The sequence below is a fragment of the Lycium ferocissimum genome, chromosome 4 (genome assembly GCF_029784015.1).
Source record: "Lycium ferocissimum isolate CSIRO_LF1 chromosome 4, AGI_CSIRO_Lferr_CH_V1, whole genome shotgun sequence".
Classification (NCBI taxonomy): Eukaryota; Viridiplantae; Streptophyta; class Magnoliopsida; order Solanales; family Solanaceae; genus Lycium; species Lycium ferocissimum.
This window is the reverse complement of record NC_081345.1, coordinates 46793572-46814415: the sequence shown is the minus strand read 5'-3', so window position 1 is coordinate 46814415 and position 20844 is coordinate 46793572. Positions and strand designations below refer to the sequence as shown.

The following is a 20844-nucleotide window of genomic DNA, read 5'->3' as shown; positions in this document are numbered from 1 at the left end:
TGTATAAGTCTATCAATCGAGAAATTTACCCTCTAGAGGTTATAGAAATAAAAGAGTAATAAGTGTGATAATTACCAGAATTCAGCGAGAAGTTCAACTCTCCAGTTTAGCCATGTAATTTCTACTATATATGTATAAGCCGCTTCATGTTTGAGCTTTTGCTTCAGAGCTTTGATTTCCCATATCTTATTAAGATTCATCGTTCTTTTTTCTTCTACTAAAGCAAACCCTAGATTATGATAGAAAAGACGACATCTTTTATGATCAGGAAATCAATACAATTTAAGAAGCAATTTATGGAATCTTAGTTTTATGAATTCAGTGGAACATGATTGAATTCGAAGCAAAATGGGGAAGCAATTACTAAACAAAGCACAACCAGAGAAAATGGACAAAGTCAAGTGAAGCTAAGGACTAGAATACAGAGAAAGCAGTTGAGTTTCTTTATGGGCATTTTCGTATCTGACAAATACAGCTCTTTCCTCTTCTCTCCGTTTTCTGTATCGTTCACAATCAAACCCTCGGAGTTCCTTCCGGTTAACAACCCTTTTGTTTTTTCCATGAATAAACCCAACTGCTTTCTCTGGATTTTAATCCTTAGCTCCTCTTCCTAATCTGTTTTCTTGCCATAGCTAAAATGGAAATTATTAGTAATTTTTAATATCTCATGGAGGAAAAAGAGGAGAAAAAATTAAGCCACAGATATGGAGAGAAAAAAAAAAACCGATACGGGATGGCGAACATAGATCATACTTGGGCATGTTAACTCTGAAGCATCCATCGGCAAAGCCATGGAAGATCTTTGGCCTCCGAAGGAGAGGACTGAGAGAGAATGTTGTTGAGTAGTCTAGATGCTTCCAAGTGCTTGCAACGAATGCTTGCAACGAAATACATAAAATGCCATTAATTTTGGTTACGAAATTACAAGTCTACCCTTGGTCGTTCCTTTTCTTCACTCTTCTATATAGTAGAAAATTAAGCTAATCAATGTTTTGTTTTTGAAGCCTCTATTTTTATTTTAAGATAATTGAGTCCATTACACGACGATACGTTCGTATTTCTATTTGAAAAAGTGAAGAAAATAGGTTAAAGTTGTGGAAAGAGTTTTATGATCCACTTAAGAGCAAAACTGATATTACGAATAATGTTTCAGCTAATCTTCTCCGCGATCAGTCCACTTCATTTGTTGATTACCATTTAAAAATGACAACATATGTATTTATTTAATTGATTCAGTTAGTATGTGTCACTATATGATTATTTGTTGGCATAAAATTTATTCCAAATTAGTTTTCAGTATTTTAAATGGTGGACTCGAGATGCAATAAGAGTTGTCTTTGATTTGGATCCAATATATTTTAACTGTAAATTCTTATTATTGGTTATGTACGTTTTATTATTATATTTTTGTCTCTTTAATAGATTACGCGGAGATGAAGAATAAGGGACATTGGTGTAGATACTAAAGAGGACATAGCTGGTAATCACTCGAGGGGGAGTAATTGATTGAAGATTTACGTACCAGGCACATACATAGAAACTAGTAATATAACTAGTCATTAGTAGGCGTTTATGGTTTATAGCTCTGTATACAAAAAGTCAGTATCACATGTTATTATATAAGTTGGGAAAGATTTTTTCAAGTTAAGAAGATATTAGCCATTTGTTGTAATACAATACTTTGATTATTGTTATAGAAAATCTTATTGGTAGGTTTGGATATTTAAGTAGTTTAATTCAATGTTCTAAAATACGAGACAAAGTTTCACTGTCATTCAATTATATGAAGGAATAATAAATATTTCTAATTTGGTACCCATAGTAATTTTCTAGTAGTTATAAGAAGACTTTGTTAAAGTATTAAAATTATTTGTAACTTATATCTGGAATGAGGCAAACTAATGTGTAAACCTCCTGACAAATGAAGGTCAGCAGACATGAACAAGATTTGCTAATCTGGAAAACTTTATTTAACATTTTCTTTTTTGGTAATAAATTGTGAAATATTGTCATTACTAAACAAATGAAATACAAATTAAAGAGTATCTAGAGGTCAACAGTCAACTACGACCATCCAGGAAGGTTGCAGTGATCCATCTAGACCTCGGAGAACCAACAACTACCAAAAAGACTGAGTACAAATCTGTTGAATCCAATATTGACATCTTCTTGCCTTTTTAGAGCCTCTAACTATTTCTATTCTCTCCATATCTGTTTCTGTACCTATGCAATGACAAAACATGTATGTACACTTGACTGTGGAACAATTTTCTATTTCTTGCCTGTCATGTATGGCATATACTCCATAGGCGCCGCCGGCCAAAAGCCCCAATTTTTAATGGTCAAACTCGAATTTACAAATTAGTGTGAATTTACAATTAAAATGAGTTGGCGTTTAATTGAAGGCTTTAAATGAGCGCAGATTTTCATAAGCGTAGGGTTGATAACGGTGCGGGTGTCTAGGTGGAATAAATATGAAGAATTAAACACATGAAGAAAAATGGAGCACGGGGTGTGTGTGTGTGGGGGGGGGGGGGTTGGGGGGTGGGGGTGAAAAAGGACAAAACTAACTCTTAACTCGCTAAATTTGAACTTGCCTTGTCATGCTCCATTTAGCATTTTTTTTCCCTACTTTTGCCCTGCTACATCTACCGCTTCTTAAATTTTCTGTGTTTTTTTCCCTGTCACTTTGCGTGTTTTACTTTACTTTAAACTTTTTTTTTCCTTCCAAATAAGCCTTTCAATCATATATTACTTTGAAAATCGTTAAGGTTCTTGAAAAAGGTGTAACGATTGAATTACTACTATTATAATACATATTCAATACTCATAAAAAAATAAAATAACAAAAGTGCTCAACAAATGATGATGTGATAATAAGATTAACTACTCAATATAATTCTAATAGAAATTTCATTTTGACGATAGAGTACAAGTAGTTAGGACTAACCCTAAAGAGCTTGTAGCAATTAGTTTTCTAAGTTAGTTAGGACTAATGTGCTCCCTTATTTAAAAGATGAAGTATTATTAGTGCTCCACCTTAAATAATAGGGAGTATTTCAAGTGGAAGTCCAAATATAAAGGACCATTTTGGGTCTTTTCAGTTTTCTCGATCAAAGCATAGCTAAAAGTATACAAAGTTAAAAATAGGTGAACCACTATAGCAAGGGCAGTTAGCGACGCTTGAACATGTGACATTCGTGAAATTATGAACACTCTCAACCACTGAACCAAACTTTTCAACTATGTCAAGGGGGTTCATTGTAAAATATATATTTGTAAAACTCAAATTTGGCCTTACATATACAATGAGATTTTCCGGCGAAGGGGATTCGGATGAATAGCCCACGATTAGGCTTCCTTCTTAACTCCAATGCATTTATTATTTTCTAATATACAATAAAAATGTTTCTGCAACTGCTTCCTTCTTAACTCCATTGCATTTATTATTTTCTAATATACGACTTTAGGGTCTAATTGCATATAAACCCAAGACTTAACTAAAATTCCAAATTGAACACAACAGTCTCTCAATTCTTTTCAAACTCCAACAGAGACGACTCTCACTCTGCTTACAAGTCTTCTCCTCAGCTGCTTCTTCTTTCATGTCTCACATGAATTACCCGTTGAAATCTATCCTCTAGGTTTAATAAATTCTGTGTAAATTTTTTGATGCACTCCATGAAATGAAATTTCTTCTCCTAGAGAGTTTTGTATCTTATGTTAAAATTTAAGAAGTTTATTTAAAATCTTTCCCAATATACAAAACAAAGAAGTTTTTAACAAAAAAGTAATTTAATACTAAATTACAAACTCTAAAAGAAAAAACCACTTCACAACCAAAATTGTCAAAATGAAGAATTAGAACAACTTTATCGACAAGGGATGTGTCGTATGAACAAGATTCTTCCACCTTTAATCAGAGTTTTCATGTTCGAGCCCTGAATAATAAAATAAATCATGTTAGAGTGCAATTCCCCTTTAAATGGATCTTAACTCTTACGCAGCATGAATTTAAATTAATTGGGATCTCAATACGAGTATCAGACAACGAGTTTAAAAAGAAAAAGAAAAAAGACCAACTTTGAAGTCAATTGCAGAACTCACTAAAGTTCTAAATTAAACAGAACAATCCCTCAATTTTTCCCAAATTCCAAAGTGGAGATGACTCTCACTCTTCTTACAACTCTTTTCCTCAGCTACTTCTTTCATGTCTCCTATTTCTCTACTGACTTACCCATAGGAATCCATCCTCTAGGTTTAATAAATTGTATGTAAATTTGTTGAATCAACTATATTAAATTCTCGAATTTTAACAGCTTTTTTCTCACTATGTTTTTGCATATGAGAAGCACTATGTACTATGCCTATGAAGTTTTTAGGTTTTAATCTTTTAGTGGATCGGGTGGATGGGTTAAATGAATTTAAATGGATGAGTAGATTTAGTTGAAAAAATGTGCCAGGTAAATTAGCTAAGGACATTCAATTTAACTAATAGAGGTAAATATGACCTTAAATATATATACAATGTTTAACAAATAGCAAATATAACTTATTTGTGAGTGTAAATGGACAAATTTGACTCTAAAACAAAGCCACATCACTACAAAATTGTCAAATGCAGACTTGGAAAAAACTTTGGGGGTCAAGTGCAGATAAACCCACAAACTCACTAAATTCTAAAATTAAACACAAACAGTCCCTCAATTTTTCCCAAACTCCAAAATGGAGACGACTCTCACTCTCCTTACAAGTCTTCTCCTTCTTTCATGTCTCCAATTTATCTACTGACTTACCCATCAGAATCCATCCTCTAGGTTTAACAAATTATGTGTAAATTTCTTGATGAAATCAATTTGTAGCTTATGTTAAAATTTAAGAAGTTTATTTAATCTCTTTCCCAATATACAAAAAAGAAGTTTTTCACAAAAATAAAATAAAATTAGTCAATACTAAAATCACAAACTCAAATTTTGCAAACTCTAAAAAAAATCCACTTCACTACCAAAATAGTCAAAATGAAGAATTAGAACAATTTTATCGACAAGGGTTGCTGTCATATGAATAGGATCTTTCCACCTTTAATTATTTCGAGTTCGAGCGCCGGATTAAAAATCCTGTTAGAGAGCGCTTTCCCTTTAAATGGGTATTAACTCTTACGCAATGAATTTGAATTAATTCACCTCAATAAGTGAAAAAAACAAAAATACAGTATACATAAATGGACCCTCAAATTAGCTCCGATATATTATGCTTCCTTTTTTAAGGCACAAGACCACACCTCAACTTATCTCCACTTAGTCAGGTGAACACTCTAATTTACAAAATAATCATCTAGACATCAAAATTTACGTGCCACATTAGCATTTGTATTTACATGTCCAATTTATACAAGTTAAGATGCTTATTCCCAAAATTGAAAGAAATACTTGCCAGCTGAGGCGAAGTTTGAAGGCCTTCTCGTGTATTAAGCCCAAAAATATTAAAAAAGACCAACTTTGGAATCAATGGCAGAACTGACTAAAATTCTAAATTAAACACAAACAGTCCCTCAATTTTTTCCAAACTCCAAAATGGAAACAACTCTTATTCTTCTTACAATTCTTCTCCTCAGCTTTTGCTTCTTTCATGTCTCCATTTCATCTACTGAATTACCTATCGGAATACATCCTCTAGGTTTTCTCACACTTTATAATATATTCATGTAATTCTTTTTTTTAAAAAAATAATAAATTCTTGAATTTTTAATAATTGTGGGTCACTGATTATTTTGCAGATGAGAAGTACTATGCTTCAAATGTGATTAAATGCAAAGATGGGACTAATTCATTTACTAAAGATCGACTAAATGATGATTTTTGTGATTGTGTAGATGGAACTGATGAGCCTGGTAAGCAAATTTTCTTATATTTAAAGAAATAACACTTTTTATTTATTTATTTATTTTAGGTCGTAGTATTATTCTTGTAGTTTCTTGTCATTCAAATTCTGATACTATTTTTGTTTCTTGGACTTTGATTATTGTATTTTTTTTTCCTTTTTCAGACATCTTTATCGTGCTTTTATAGTATTTTGTTATGACTTTTTATACTGCTTTGAATTGCTTGTCCTTGTGCTGAGGGTCTACTGGAAACAGCTTCCCTATTGTGTGCATTCTACCCTCCCCAGACCCCATTTTGTAGGATTTTTTTTTGATATCCCACTCGGTGTCCGGTACGTACATCGGAGCCTGATTATATTCGGATTCGCGCTGCATAAGGCCCATTTGAGGGGAAAACGCACCCTACCAAGGATTTTTTCATACCCAGGGATTGAACCCGAGACCTCTGGTTAAGGGAGGATTAGCCCCATCTGCTGCACCATATCCTTTGGTGGTCCACTTTGTGGGATTGCACTAGGTATGTTATTGTTGTAGGTCTGCAATATGCTGGAATCAGGTCGAATTGTTTTTCTTCGAATGACATGTCGGGATATTCTATTAATGTGTTACAGTGAGACTCAAGAGTCAAGCCCATGCCTTTTTTTTTTTTTTTTTTTTAAATCAAGAACTCAAGCCCATACTTTTTTTTTTTTTAAATCAAGAACTCAAGCTCATACCTTTGTTGTTCTGTGAACAAAATTCCAAAAAAAAAAAAAAAAAAAGAACTCTTAACATATTGAATTGTGTGAACCATCTTATCTACTGTTGAGGGAGAACACTTAATTTATTTTAGGTTGTAAAAATCCACTTCTTCACTGCTTGTATATGATATATTGATAGATATTGTTCGTTGTATTATAGGCATTTAGGGATTTGCCTTCTGGGTCAAGCTCGTCGCACTGGGCTTGCTTAGTGCGGGTTATCTCTCCTGTGTGGTTTTGCGGGTTAATGCACATGAGCGGGGTTTACCCTGCGTGCACCTGAAGGGTAGCGGCTGCGGGTTCCCTGGTCATAAAAAATTATAGGCATTTAATTGTTATTGGTAATTAAATCCATAACAAGTTGGACTATATCTTAAATTCAAGATATATTAGTCGTAATAAATATTATGAACTAATATAATTCAATTAACTATTGTAGTCCAATATAATTAAGTGGGATTTTTTGTCTTATAAGTGTTGTCTGGCGTAACGTCAAAGGTAACAGTCGTTTCCAAAGTAGATGAATGGGGTCTAGCTCCTTTACCAGCTCGTACAACCACGCCTTTTGAAGCTATATATTTAAAGAGACAATTTGGTGATTCGCGATGGATCTTTGAGGTTTGCCTTCTACTTAACGGAAGAATAAGACTTCTTTCAGTCTTGCCATCATATAGTCATTCCACAAGATCACGATGAATGACTTGACAGAAACTAACCTGGCGGCTGAATTTATGTGGCCTGTAAGATTCTACAACATGCTCGCCGCCATGCCTGAGGTTAACAACCTTAACAGAGGCTTATGAAGTAATCATGCCAAGAACAAGATAGTTGGCTTTTGTCCGTGATAGGCAACTCCCTGTAGCAAGCAAAGTGGTAAAAATTATGGGCATTCACATCTTGAAATAGCCTTCGCGCCCCAAAGAGGAATGGTACTTAGCCATCTTCGATCCAACCTTGAATATACAAGCGCCACTGTGCTGAGGACTAACATGTTACTCGGTGTGAAAATACTCACCAATCCATCTGTAGAATACATAATGTACGGGAAAAATCACGTCACTCGCACCCAAGTTTGAAGAAGTGGAGATCTTCCTCAAGGCTCGATAGATGCCCACAAGGATTGGCATTGCCAAAGAAAACCTCTCCACATAAACCGTGAAGCTTGAAATCTTGAAGACACTGGGACAGATGTTGTCAACCTTCTTTATTTGAACAACAAACATACATAGCCAACATGCGAGGAAAGCAACCAAGTTGCTCTCTTCTTTAAAAGACTCTTCCACGCCTACCTCGGTGAAGGAAGCATTCTCTTCTACAGTGCAACAAATTACATGTCAATATAACCAGATGAATTTTTATTCAATCTTTATAGAAACCCATGGTGGAGGCTCGTTATACCAAAACCTCACCCAATCATGGATGGGAACTTCTTGAGATGGATCCTCTGAAAGCCGATAGAATACTTAGAACAAGTATGCACAAGTTATAGGTAGGAAATGCTCCCCGTGTTGATGTGTTTGCGTTAGATCCTACATTGAAGGGTCAAACTCGTCACAGAAAAGTGCATAAACAGGAAGACCTCCAAGCATGTACAAATCTCACAGTGAGATGAAGAGCTCGTTGATGCCAATATAAACTGTGTTAATTGACAGACGCCAAAGTTTACAAAAGGCTCGCAAGATGTTATTATTGAGACCGTATGTGAATGAATAAGCAAAATTGTCGTCATACATCTTGATGTGTTCCAAAACCTCCTTGCCGTGGCCAAGGAAGTCTTCGCTCATTCCCAATAATAAGTTGTGTACTAAACCTCGCCGAAGCTGGAATGATGATAGTTCAAGTGGCAACCTTGATTGGAACGTTCAATGCTAGCAGATACAACTTTCTTGTTATGCCACATAAAGGTTCTCATGTTGAAATCGTCAACTCAGGACATGAAAGATGTATCTACTAGCTACAATGGTTCTGATGAAGGTTTGGCCACTTAGAGCTATCCTCATTTCGGTTTCAACGAGGTTCGGTACATGACTTCTTATTGGAATGAGCGGAAGACGTCCTTGGCCACGTGGCCACGGCAAGAAGGTTTTGCAATGCATCAAGGTTTATGATGCCATTTTTGCTTCTTTGTTCACATGTCATCTCAATGAGAACGTACTGCAGGCCTTTTGCAAACTTTGATGTCCCTCAACTAACACCGTTTGTACTGGCATCAGTGAGCTCTCCAACTTACTATTGGATTTGAGCTTGAAGGCTTTCCTGTACATGGAGCTTTCTTCTTCTTCTTCTTTTTTTTTTTTTTTTTTTTTTTTTTTGAGAATGAAAGAATATGTACATGGAGTTTTCTATGCGAAGTTGTCCCTTCGGCACAGGTATTGATGACAACAAATCAACATGGAAAGCCTTTCTTGTTCATGGAGCGCAATGAGTTCATAGTATGTTTGAGTAACATCCTCTTTTGAATAAATTGTATTAGGTTGATGTTTTCTTTCTTATAATGTATGTTTGACCTTTTTATGCAGTGTGCTAAATTTAACTACTGCAGATTTTGGGTTTTGTTTAATGGATTTACAAATTCAGAGTGTTTTTCTTTTTCAAATCTTAAAATTGAAAATTTTGAACTTGATGTACTGGGGAAACTGTTGTATTATTTTATGCATTTTGCATCGTCGTGTCATGTTAAATCTTATGTGCAGTAGAGAAATATATCAAACCAAAATGGCAATAATTGGTGAATTATATATTTAAAAAGAAAAATTTAGTGATGCTATGGACCAGCAACTGTACTACGAGTAGCTGCCTAATATTTTCTTTCAATGTCCCAGCACCAGAGAAAGGAAGTGATACTATTGATAAATGCGGACCTTTATCACCTATTGCAAATAATTTTCTGATGTCCAATGGGATAATGCTAATGAAGAAGATCTCAGTATTTTAATTAATCGTAGGCACCTCTGGCCTTGGTCAGCACTTAAATAAGTGTCATCTTTCCGCCGTTTCATTCATTTAGTTTAAATGATATTTTACTTGTAAGAGGTAAAATGGGGGCATAAAATCTAACAGTTGACGTTATCTACCAAAAATGCCAACAAGGGTAATCTTAAAATGGAGAAGAGATATGTAGAATATGCCATTTTCTTTATATAGGCTAGCCTAAATTGTTTTGGCTGCACAGTTGATGAATCTTCAAATATATATTAAGATATAATAGTTTTGCATGGCCTTTAGGAAGAGAACTCCAGTAGTGACTCCAAAATGTTAGCTTAGACTAGCTCCTTTAGATATGATGGGTGAAAGTGCTTTGAACAGTTGGATCCATTATGAGTAAAGTTTCGTGTTTCACATCATTCATTCTTTTCTCTTTTACTTGTATATTTTCTGTTGCTCTTTCCCATCTCTTTTGATGGTTTTGCAGTTCTGGAGCCTTTAAAACATTGACATATATTTTGTTTGAGTTCTCTTGTCAATTAAATCATTCTCTCCTTTGATAGGAACGGCTGCCTGTCCAGCTGGAAAATTTTATTGCAAAAATGTAGGCAGTACTCCTAAATTTCTGTTCTCTTCTCGCGTGAATGATGATATTTGTGGTAAGCACTCCTGGTTAAGCTATTATGTTTTCTTTAAGAAACAATTTTTATATAACTAATTCTATTTCCTTTCATGTGCTATTGAAAAGTTTCTCCTCTTATCTGAGGCTTATTTGTTGCTCCTTTCCTGTTGTATACAGTTGTTTCCTTTTTCGGCACAACAGTTATTAATTTGTTAATCTATATCTACCCTGTTGGGGTCTTTGTTGCTGATTTAAGATATTTTCAGATTGTTGTGACGGAAGTGATGAGTATGATAGTAATGTCGATTGCCCCAATACTTGCGTAATGGGTGGGCATTTTTCCTATAAAAAACGAAGTTATCGCTTAAGAAGAAAACATCTCGATCTAATTGGTGGAGAAAATGCTAACGGGGTCAATATGGATGACTCGGTGCAGAGACTGCAAGGTAATTATAATGTTTTCCCCTTTTCAGTAACCTTTGACATGAACTGTGAACCATCTCATGTAGCAACTATTTGACCGTCATTGCAGGTCTGAAGATACTGGTACTTGTACAGGTGGTACTTATCATTATTTTTCTGGTTTCCCGAAAATTATATCGGCGATCCAGGTCTAAAAGAAGACATTCGCGTTGAGAATTGATCCCAGGATTACTGTTCCTCTGTCTTTCGTTGTCTGTCTCTCTACCATGATATTTGACGTAACTTTACAACCTGAAGGTCCAACTTGCTGATTGTTGACGTTCTTCTTCTGATGATTCTTACATACATCTATCTGCAGGCAGGATTGTGACAACTATTAAGTCCTGCGTGGGTCCTCGAAATATCACGTTATTAAGTGCTCCTATGAACTTTTGACTATCTTGTTTGATCAAATTGACAAGTAAGTTGCATACTGCAGCGAATCTTTTTCCTTTGAGCTCATTGCATTGAGCATGTATAGAAAATCAATTTTGTATGCTGTTTGTCTGCTCAGACTAATTTGTCTATGACATCATACAGTCTGAAATTGTATATCGTGTTTTTAAGATTTTCTGCAAATGCATATATAGAAAAGGGGCCTTGGAATTAGCAAGATTGGAACTTTTCGCCTTCGCCTTTGAAAGTCAGTTTTGACATCATATAGTGTGAAACTGTGTATCGCCCTCGCCTTCGCCTTTGAAAGTCAGTATTGAAAGTCAGTTTTGACATCATATAGTGTGAAACTGTATATCGTGTTTTTAAGATTTCTGCAAATGCATATGTAGAAAAAGGGCTTGTAACTAGCAAAATTGGAGCTTCTCCTACGAGTATTATTTTTGAAAGCTATAGAGCTTTTTATTGAAGGTGCAAGGAGTATTTTTCTTGATGTGCGAAAAATTTCAAGTGTTAAAATTGTATCCTACTATACTTTTGAGTTCTTCAATCTTTGAGTTATTATCAGTTGTCGTCTTGAACTATAGACCTCACTTTCACCCTTCTCAAATTGCTCTGATCAGGAATGCCAGTTATTGAAGCTTCCTGATAAATGACCAAAATCTGTGTGTTGTGTTGGAAAAGAAAGAAATACACTCTAGTTGGTACTTGTTTTTGTTCATGAATTCTGGATAGTTTGGCTGCTCTTTTGACTTCATCTTTCATTTACTTCGTGTTTATATATGGATTCTAGGAGAACGTTACTTGCACAAATGTAGGGAGACAATGCTGCTTGTATGAAATTTTTGTAGATGATTATCAATCTAGGCATGTTTTTATGTACTGAGGTGGTTTAACTTATGATCAGTTTGTCGGAATTGAGTCAGCTAACTTGTAGAAACTAGTATAAGCTGGTAATTTGCTCTTACATATTGTATATCAGCTAAATAATTCACCCGATAATACAACATTGCTATCATTTCCAACTTGGTTCAGTAAAGAGGACCAAACCCAGTCTTCCAGTTATACAGGTAAAATACCTTCTTTACAGCCCAGAATGAAACAAACATAGCCAAAAGCATCACCAACCTCTGGATATTCCTGTTCTTCATATGGACAAGAACATGAGTCATAAAGGCCAACAACAACCCGAAAATCGTGTACAAGAACCCGACAGTAAACCCTTCGGCACCCAACTGCATCCCAGATCCTTCATAAAAGAAAACCAACTTTCCTGGATCATCTCTGTCTACCATAGCTATAGGTATCTTATTGATTATGTTGTACATTGTCCCCGAAACACTGAAGAAGTACACGAAAATCGACCCCGCCATCCATATGTTCTTATTATGCAAAAGGGTGTTTCTGGAAACAATCTTTTTCACTAGAAATAGACTCAAGATTAGCCCGAGAGCTGCGATACTCATCTTCTGTTTCTTGGAAATAAAACCTGGCCGATGAATCGGACCAACATGATGTTTACTTTTGGCCTCCATGAATTCAGCCATTGATTCAGCATGCCCGGAGAAATCAGAGGACTCCATCTGAATCGAATCTCTTTCGAAATCTGTGGCATAAGGGGGTACTAAACGTATATGGGGAAGAGACTTGACCCCAAATAGAGCAAATGAAGCTTGTGATTCTTGAAACTCGATTTCAAAGAAGAAGAAGTTGTTGTTATCAGGATTGTTGGTGTGGAAGGAAGAGGAGAGAATCAAGAACTCATTTTTGAGTTTGGGGAGTGAAATCTCTGGATCTGAATGTAGTTTCTGTGAATCAAAGAAAATAAGGAGACTGAATGGCCTAGGGTCAGGCACCGATAAAATTCGTCTAAGTCGTTTGTTTGAAAGGTGAATGACACCAGTGGAAGATTGAGAACTAAGGATGGTTAATTCAGAAACTAAATCATCTGAGTTTAAGGAATGATTGATAGGTACAAGGAGTAAGAGAACTATGATGAACAAAATGGAATTTGTGTTGTAGGGGATAGCCATTGTTGTTGTTTTTTATTTTCTAAGTGTTCTGTTACATACCATGAGCAGAACTTTTTGGACTGCTGGTTGCTAAAATTGTTTGCCCATACTTTGATTCCACATGGTGTGTTCCTAAGAAATTAATCTATTTTAGGATTGCTACTGTTTAATAGTTAGCTTTTAATTCTGGATTACTACTTTAACTTGGGGGTAATATTTCGACCTTGATGATAACAGCTATGTCATAAACATGGCTGAAAACTGGCCAGTGGATGCTATTTAGTCTTGGAACATTGACATATAACCCCTTAAAATAATCCTTTTAACGTTGGACCAGCCACCAGAAAAGAGGAACAATGATGCGTTTTGTCGAATGGAATATGGTCAATCATAATCAAGCTCCACACCCTTTAATTACAATTCAAATATAATAAACGCAAACGTACAATCTTTTGGCAAAATAAATACAATACAAAACTGCTATATATATGGCCGGAAAAGTAGTTTACCATTGTGTCTCACGTAGTACTGTATGTATGTAGAAGCAAAATGCAGAAGAGGGTCTCACCAAGGCTAAGAAAATTGAGAACACCATGAAATTTAGAATAAAAACCAAATTATTAATCTCAATCATACGTAATGCATAAAACCATTTAATTCAAGCTCTCTATATATGTTCATTCATGCGTTCGAAAACTAGTATAGGTATATTTCTCGCGGAATTCACTTTCTCAACTCAAAACTCAGAGCATCGTCTAAATTCTTGATCTGCCACTCTCAATATCATCTACACGATCTCCTCGAGAACAAGATTGAACTTGAAGTCCTTGAGATGATCTCTCCCTGCTTAGAATAATCCTTTTAAACGAGCTCAATCTCGAGCTTGATCCATTCACTACAAAAAAGAAGAAGTTAGTGACGGGACAATTTTTTTCTTCCTAAAATGGTAGTGACGGACAACTTGTATCGTTAAATAACAAAAATAGTCTCTGATTTTATGTTACAACGGATTAGCGACAGTTTATCAAAAAATTGTTAGCTACGATCTATTTAGCAATAGATTAGTGATAAATTGCGCAACTAATTTCTATTTTTCTTTTATATTTACCTGATGATGAAGTCCCTTCAAGACTCACATCTACAGACAAATTTCCACCGTCCATAGGTGGCGCTGAAGGCGGCATACAACTAACAACGCCCTCTCTTGGCTCCGGAATTAGGCGAGGTTCCGCCTCGGTCCGGCATACGGGGCATGTTGAATGACAATTGAACCATTTGTCAATACACTCTACATGAAAATTGTGCTTGCAATTAGGCAAAATCCTAACCAACTCACCATCTTCAATAGTACTCAAACAAATTGAACACTCAATGTCATGATGGTCATTTCTCTTATAAAGAAATATTGGTAGTGAAGTTATGACAGACGGGTCAAGACTATTTTTGGGTGGCTCAACTCGTGACACACTTGTCACGTCGAAAATTTGAGAATTTCTAGTAGTATAGAGCGTCGCCCGGCCTTGAGCCTGGCGACATCTAATCAGACTTCTAATGTACATACGAAGAATAGTAGCAAGGAAAATAATTATGGATATTGAAATTAAGGCAGTGACCATGATTTTGCCGTTGATATCATATTTGTTATTATGATGATCAAATGGATTATCATCTTCATCAGCAACAAAGCCCATATATGGAGATGGTGTTTAATTTGTGACAAGTGATAGGAAGAGTGGTTTGGTTTATGTTTAAGACTTCGATTTTTTAGTATAAATATTTGGTTTTCTATCTGTTTAGTAATGTTAACTAAAGAAAAGCGTGTTTTCATGGAAAATGAAAGGAAACAAACAATGAAATTGTATAAGCCAACATTTTCAACCATTGACTAATATTTTATACGCTACTTATTTTGTTTCTTCTCTCAGCAAATGCTTAGAAGTTAGAGTAGAAATTTACGCATAATTTCCTTTGTCAAGATCAGTCTTATTTTATTTTTCTTTTTCTTTTTCCCCTTTATTATTTTTTAACAGAATCTTTTTCATGTTTTTAATTAGACGAAAAAAAAGGGGAAAAGGGTCAAAAATACCCCTTTACTTTGAAAAAAAGGTTAAAAATATCCTCCGAACTTATTTTGGGTCAAAAATACCCCTCTCATCCTTAAAGTTTTCAAATATACCCCTGTCTTGACGGAAATTATCCCGCAAAATAACCCGAAATCATTTTTTAAACCCGCTCCATCATTTAAATCCGACCCAACTAAATAATAACCATAAGATCCCCTTATTCCCCCAATTCCCTCAAACTTCAAACCCATAGGGATTATTGCTATGTTAGAGGGAGGGGTTTGCATACTGAGGAGGAGTTGCTTCGAATACCCCTTTCTTGGGTTTCCCTTTCCCTTTAGTAATTAGGGATTTTCTAGTAATTAGTAATTATATATTTTCCTAATAATCAGGGATTTTCTAGTAATCAGGATTTTTTTACCTAATGTAACAATAATTTTGTAGAGGATCTACAACAACATACCCAGTGTATTCCCAGAAGTGGGATTTGGGGAGGGTAGGATGTACGCAGACCTTACCCCTACCTTTTGGGGTAGGGAGGCTATTTCCGATAGACCCTCGGCTCAAGAGAACAAAGTAGGATAAAAGGAAAAAGAAGCATGATATCAAGAAAAAATACAACAAAGTAGCAAGATAAAAGCAAAATAAGCGACATATAGTAATACACCTTGAGAAAAAGAATCTACACGATTACTAACTAATACTACTAATAAAGAGAATACTCGGCTACCTACTAACCTACTATCCTAATCCTCGACCTCCACACTTTCCTATCTAGGGTCATGTCCTCGATCAGTAAGCTGGAGTTGTGTCATGTCTTGCCTAATCACCTCCCCCCCAGTTCTTCTTCGGTCTACCTCTACCTCTACTAACTTCTGTTATAGCCAACCTCTCACACCTCCTTACTAGCGCATCCACACAACTCTTCTTCACATGCCCCAACCATCTCAATCTCGCTTCCCTCATCTTGTCCGCCACATGAGCCACTTCCACGTTGCCCTGTACAACTTCATTCCTAACCATATCCATCCTAGTACACCCACACATCCACCTGAGCATCCTCATCTCCGCTACACTCATCTTCTGGACGTGAGTATTCTTGACTAGCCAACATTCTGCGCCATATAACAAAGTCGGTCTAACCACCACTCTGTAAAATTTACCCGTAAGACTTGATGACACATTTATATCGCACAGTACCCCGAATGCGAGCCTCCGTGACACCCACCCCGCTCCAGTACGATGAACAACATCATCCTCAATCTCTCTGTCTCCTTGGATTATGGACCCAAGATACTTGAAACTATCTTTCAGGTAGGACTTGTGCATCGAGCTTCACTTCCACCTCCTTGCGTCACGCCACTGAATTGTAGAGGATCTATATACCTATATAAAAACAGGAAATAGGCTCGCTGACGTGGCGCAACACAAAGAAGGATTTACATTTATCTTTTTTCTCCTTTAATTTTGAATTTTCCTCCTATTTAAATTATTTATTTCATTAATTACTTCACAAAACGCAGACGCCTAATTGAAAAGGCACCTCCTCACTTATTGAGGTTTGCAAATATAACTGTTCCCTCTTACTTAGAACTTTTGACATAAAACGTTCAAAACGCCACCTTTAGGAGGCAAACATCCTTTTCTACAGTAAAAATACTATACTTATTAGAAGTCCCTAAGAATTCACTTTCTATTAGGAAAAAAGAAGTCTCCAATGGCCTTCAAATTTTGCATTCTACTTCACAGTCCAATAGAATGTTTCACAATGGGTCATAATTAATCATGAGGTGTTTTTTTTTTAATCCTCCTATTTTACTAGATTTTCATTTAAATTTTAGTTGTTCTTTCAATAATACTATTTTCGTTCACGATGAAATACGATATCATCATATATCGATTACGTGCCCTAATTTTTTTTGTAATGAAGTGCTACATCGATATGATTTTGGTAAATATATGTCTACTTCAATCTTCCATCTTATTAAGTTTCGCCCCCCCCCCCCCCCCCCCCCCCCCCGCCTCTTCCTTCTTTTAGAAACACTAGAAGTTAGTGTCTTTAATATATAATTTTTTTTAATAATGCACATACAAGTCAATAATCTTGGTTATCGAATGGCAGTATTCGCATTACTCATGAGGGGTGCTAATTTTTTATCCTCCTATTTTAATCGAATTGCATTTAAATTTTAAGTGTCCCTTCTATAATACTTTCGTCTTTCACGATGAAATATGATGTTGTCATATATCGACTGCTTGCCCTGATCTTTTCTGAGATACTCTGTCATCTTTTGCATTTTGGGCTATTTGTTTTCTGGAACTTGGATATATCTCTCTTTGAGAGAGTTACTTTTCTCTATTTATAAGACGGGTGACAAAAATATTAAAATAGAAGTAAAATTTATTGTATATTTTATGGTGAATTAGGGGAAGAACATAGAGATTTGTAGTTGTAGGTATGAACATTGGAACACAGTCTTTCTTTTAATGATTATATTAGACGAAGTGTATTGACCTCCGCCACACAAAATATATGGGGAAAAAAATCCTACAAATGATTTTTTCATTTCTAAAAAATATATTTGACAATAAAAATGTGATTTATGTATGCTCTAATTATCCTATAATATTAATATTCTGATTTTATTAATATATACAATTAATTTTCTTATTCATATAGTTGAATTTTTTTGACAAAATTTATAAATAATCATTTTGTATTTTATTGGTGTTTCTCACAACCGCACGAAGCACGACAAATTCCCTAGTTTAATAATACATATACACAAAATCTTGAATAGTTTGATATTGTGTCTCAATAACATATCAACTTGTTGGTGGAAGAAATTTATCCCATACCTACACAAGACAAATTCAATCAACACTTTATAAATTACAATTCAGAAAGTAAATATTCGAATTCGTTACTCGTAATGTCCATTCATGAACATTCTACTTCTCTTTCTTGCCCCTTCATGCAGCTATTCATGACCATCTATTCCGATCGTTAAGCCACTAAGGTCTGAAACGTGTATATCTTTCTGCGATGATTTCAACATAGTAATCAATCTGTCAACGCCCATTGCTTTTGCAGCGAGTAATGGGGAACATTGAAAGAGAATTAGGTTGCAAGTTTGTGGAAAACTGAAATTTTGGGGAAAATCGGAATACAGAAAGTAGGACAGAAAGCGGGAAATAAAATTTGATTTGTTTTGGTGTAAAGGTAATTTACTTGGAGGGGTGTGCTTTTGTGAAACTCATAGAGAAGTAGCACCTCTATGACCTCTCCTTCCACTGCCAGTCCCCTTTGTGTCTGTCAGAGTAACCCTTCGAGACCCTAGCATCTCTCTAGCTATTTCCTTGTTCTCATTTTGGAGATACTGATAAATTTCATGCTCAGTTAACTCTTTTTCCAGAGGTTGAAAGAGAGACTTGGATTGCTGAGACACTGGCGTAAGTTTTCCCCTTATTTTGTTTTGTTTTTAATTTCTCTATATTTTTCTTATTGTAAACCCAGTTTAACTCTCTTTTATTGTTTTATTGCAGTGAGTCCACATACTATTCGTGTCCCCACAACTCTTCTAGCCCCCAACGTCTCCTTATTTGGATGCAGATAATCGTTGTTGCAAGTGTATTGAGTTACGAGTAGGTAGGAAATGATTTATTTTTTCAAAAAAATACTTTAAAGATGTATTAACGTGTATTATAACTCATGTGTTTCAGGGGCAGCCGAAGCTCTCTTTTCGGTAGTATGAATTTCTTGAGGGTCCAGAGAAAATCCTACCTGCTTTATGTCAGCAGCCACTTACCGCACGCACCCATCTCTATGACAACTTCATAATTCATCGTTTTCCAAATAAAAGTAAAAGACGGTTTATGGCAAACTTTTCTGTATGTATATTATGTTTTCATTTTTGTAGTTGTTGGTACATAAAATGAGTTCTATTGAATATAGAGAAGAGAATGAGAACTGGATAATCTTAATTATTTCCCTAAGCTTAGTCGGGATTTATAGAAGGGTGTCGGGTGTATACACTTAATTTAGTTAAGTTAACCATAGGTAATATTTTTATTTATATTGATAGAAGTTCATTCAAGTTAATAAGATGTTAGTCATGTGTTTGCAATATATATTACTTTGGATATTGTTGCAAAAAACTTTATTTACTAATATGAATATATTTGAATAGTTTATTTCAAAGTGCTAAAATATTCCATTGCTAAGTAATCGTTTTTCTTTCTTTCTGTAAAGATTGTACTTTTTTTCTACAAATATCAATATTTTCCAAACGAAAATAAATTTATATAATCCACTATTATTTTTTGTGGGCATAAAGCAAAAGTTTTACCATCCTCCCTTTGAGCTACCCCTGGATTTGAGTCATGCACTCAAGTAGTAAATTGTAACTACCATGTATCAAGACTGACCTTCACTTAATCACATTTTAGTCTGTTGAGCATGAAAGCTTAAGCCCTGCAAAATATAATACAAGTTTGAAATGTGTGGTTTTTGTGTTCATCATTAAGGTACTTCAGAATTATCAACTTCATTTAGGTGTTTGACTGTAGATCTGTGGAGATTAATAGGGACTTGTTAGCAATTTCTCTAACTATTTTGGGGTTTGTTCCGTGTCCTTCGTGACCGTAGTTTTATTGGGTGTACGAACAAGGTTCTGTATTGAAAGCTAATAGAAAAGAAATTACATATAAGGTACAAATACTCTTATTGGTTTGAGATTTTCTGGGGATATTCATATGAATTTACTATCTATATCTGTCAAACTTTAGGTAGTCTTCCTCCAATCTTACGAAATTTACTAACTATATCGAATGTATCTTCGATATTGTCTGGATTTTACATGAACTACAAAGGAAAGGTGTATATGTACGTTATAAAACCTCAAAGGGTATCTTTTCCAAGTGTAAAGGACTCCAAGTCTTGCAATAACAAAAATCACAACAATAAATAATATTTCATCCCTTTCAATGTATTGGACCCTTTTTTAGCTCGTTCAGGAAAAAAAAAAAAAAAAAAAAAAAAAAAAGATCTCTTTCTGAATTTGAATTTTTTTAACTTAAATTTCATATTTTACCTTTAATGACAAGTCTTAATAGTCACACAAATGTAGTGACATTCTTAAAACCACAAATTTCAAAAGTCTTATAACCACACAAATTTTATAGCATATTTAAAATTGCAAGTTCTTTTTAAAAAAAAAAATTAAATTTTTTTTTTAAACTAAAATGTCAATCAAATAGGTTCACATAAAATGAGATGAAGAAAATAAAACAAGATGATGTATGAGTATATAATATGAAAGTGTTATGAAGTTGATACAGAATTTTATAGGACATATTTGGAGTAAAGACTGGTGCAGTGGTGCTGTGACTCAGAATCCAGACTTTGCAACCCATGTAATTACTAAGTAACTTACGTGAAAACAGAAATTTGTTTTCTTGGTTAAATTGAGCAACAACGTACTTTTCCAAATTCCTACGCAATTTAACAGCTTGTTTGGATGTATGTTATCTGTTGTTTCATAACGTATCGTATTGCATTGAATTATATTACACGGTATTGTTTTTATATAAATACAATGATTGGATAGATTGTATCGTTTTCTGTCGTTACATAATGTCACATGACATCAACAATCTGAAGAATAAAATTATAATTAATATAAATTTGGTACAAGCGTTATACAAAAAAGAGGTAGAGTTAAGTATATACAATAAGAGTATTAAA

At 34.9% G+C, this 20844-nt stretch overlaps 4 protein-coding genes across 4 annotated transcripts; 1 reads left to right on the top strand and 3 right to left on the bottom strand.

Annotated features, from left to right (window-relative positions):
• The first annotated feature begins 5519 nt into the window (after positions 1–5519).
• LOC132054786 (glucosidase 2 subunit beta) lies at positions 5520–10822 on the top strand. The gene is made up of 5 exons (XM_059446758.1): positions 5520–5676; positions 5777–5890; positions 10110–10205; positions 10435–10614; positions 10701–10822. The coding sequence occupies exons 1-5, from the start codon at positions 5574–5576 to the stop codon at positions 10802–10804; spliced, it is 597 nt and encodes a 198-aa protein (XP_059302741.1). The 5' UTR covers positions 5520–5573; the 3' UTR covers positions 10805–10822.
• Positions 10823–11954: 1132 nt separating this feature from the next.
• LOC132053342 (probable dolichyl-diphosphooligosaccharide--protein glycosyltransferase subunit 3B) lies at positions 11955–13314 on the bottom strand. The gene has a single exon (XM_059445331.1). It carries the CDS (start codon positions 13054–13056, stop codon positions 12055–12057), a length of 1002 nt encoding a protein of 333 aa, XP_059301314.1. The 5' UTR covers positions 13057–13314; the 3' UTR covers positions 11955–12054.
• A 130-nt stretch (positions 13315–13444) lies between these two features.
• Positions 13445–14857, bottom strand: LOC132053343 (RING-H2 finger protein ATL40-like). Its single transcript, XM_059445332.1, has 2 exons — positions 14144–14857; positions 13445–13930 (listed from the first exon to the last, which is right to left on the bottom strand). The coding sequence occupies exons 1-2, from the start codon at positions 14724–14726 to the stop codon at positions 13791–13793; spliced, it is 723 nt and encodes a 240-aa protein (XP_059301315.1). The 5' UTR covers positions 14727–14857; the 3' UTR covers positions 13445–13790.
• A 1063-nt stretch (positions 14858–15920) lies between these two features.
• Positions 15921–16427, bottom strand: LOC132054118 (uncharacterized). Its single transcript, XM_059446180.1, has one exon. It carries the CDS (start codon positions 16425–16427, stop codon positions 15921–15923), a length of 507 nt encoding a protein of 168 aa, XP_059302163.1.
• Between the last annotated feature and the right edge of the window lie 4417 nt (positions 16428–20844).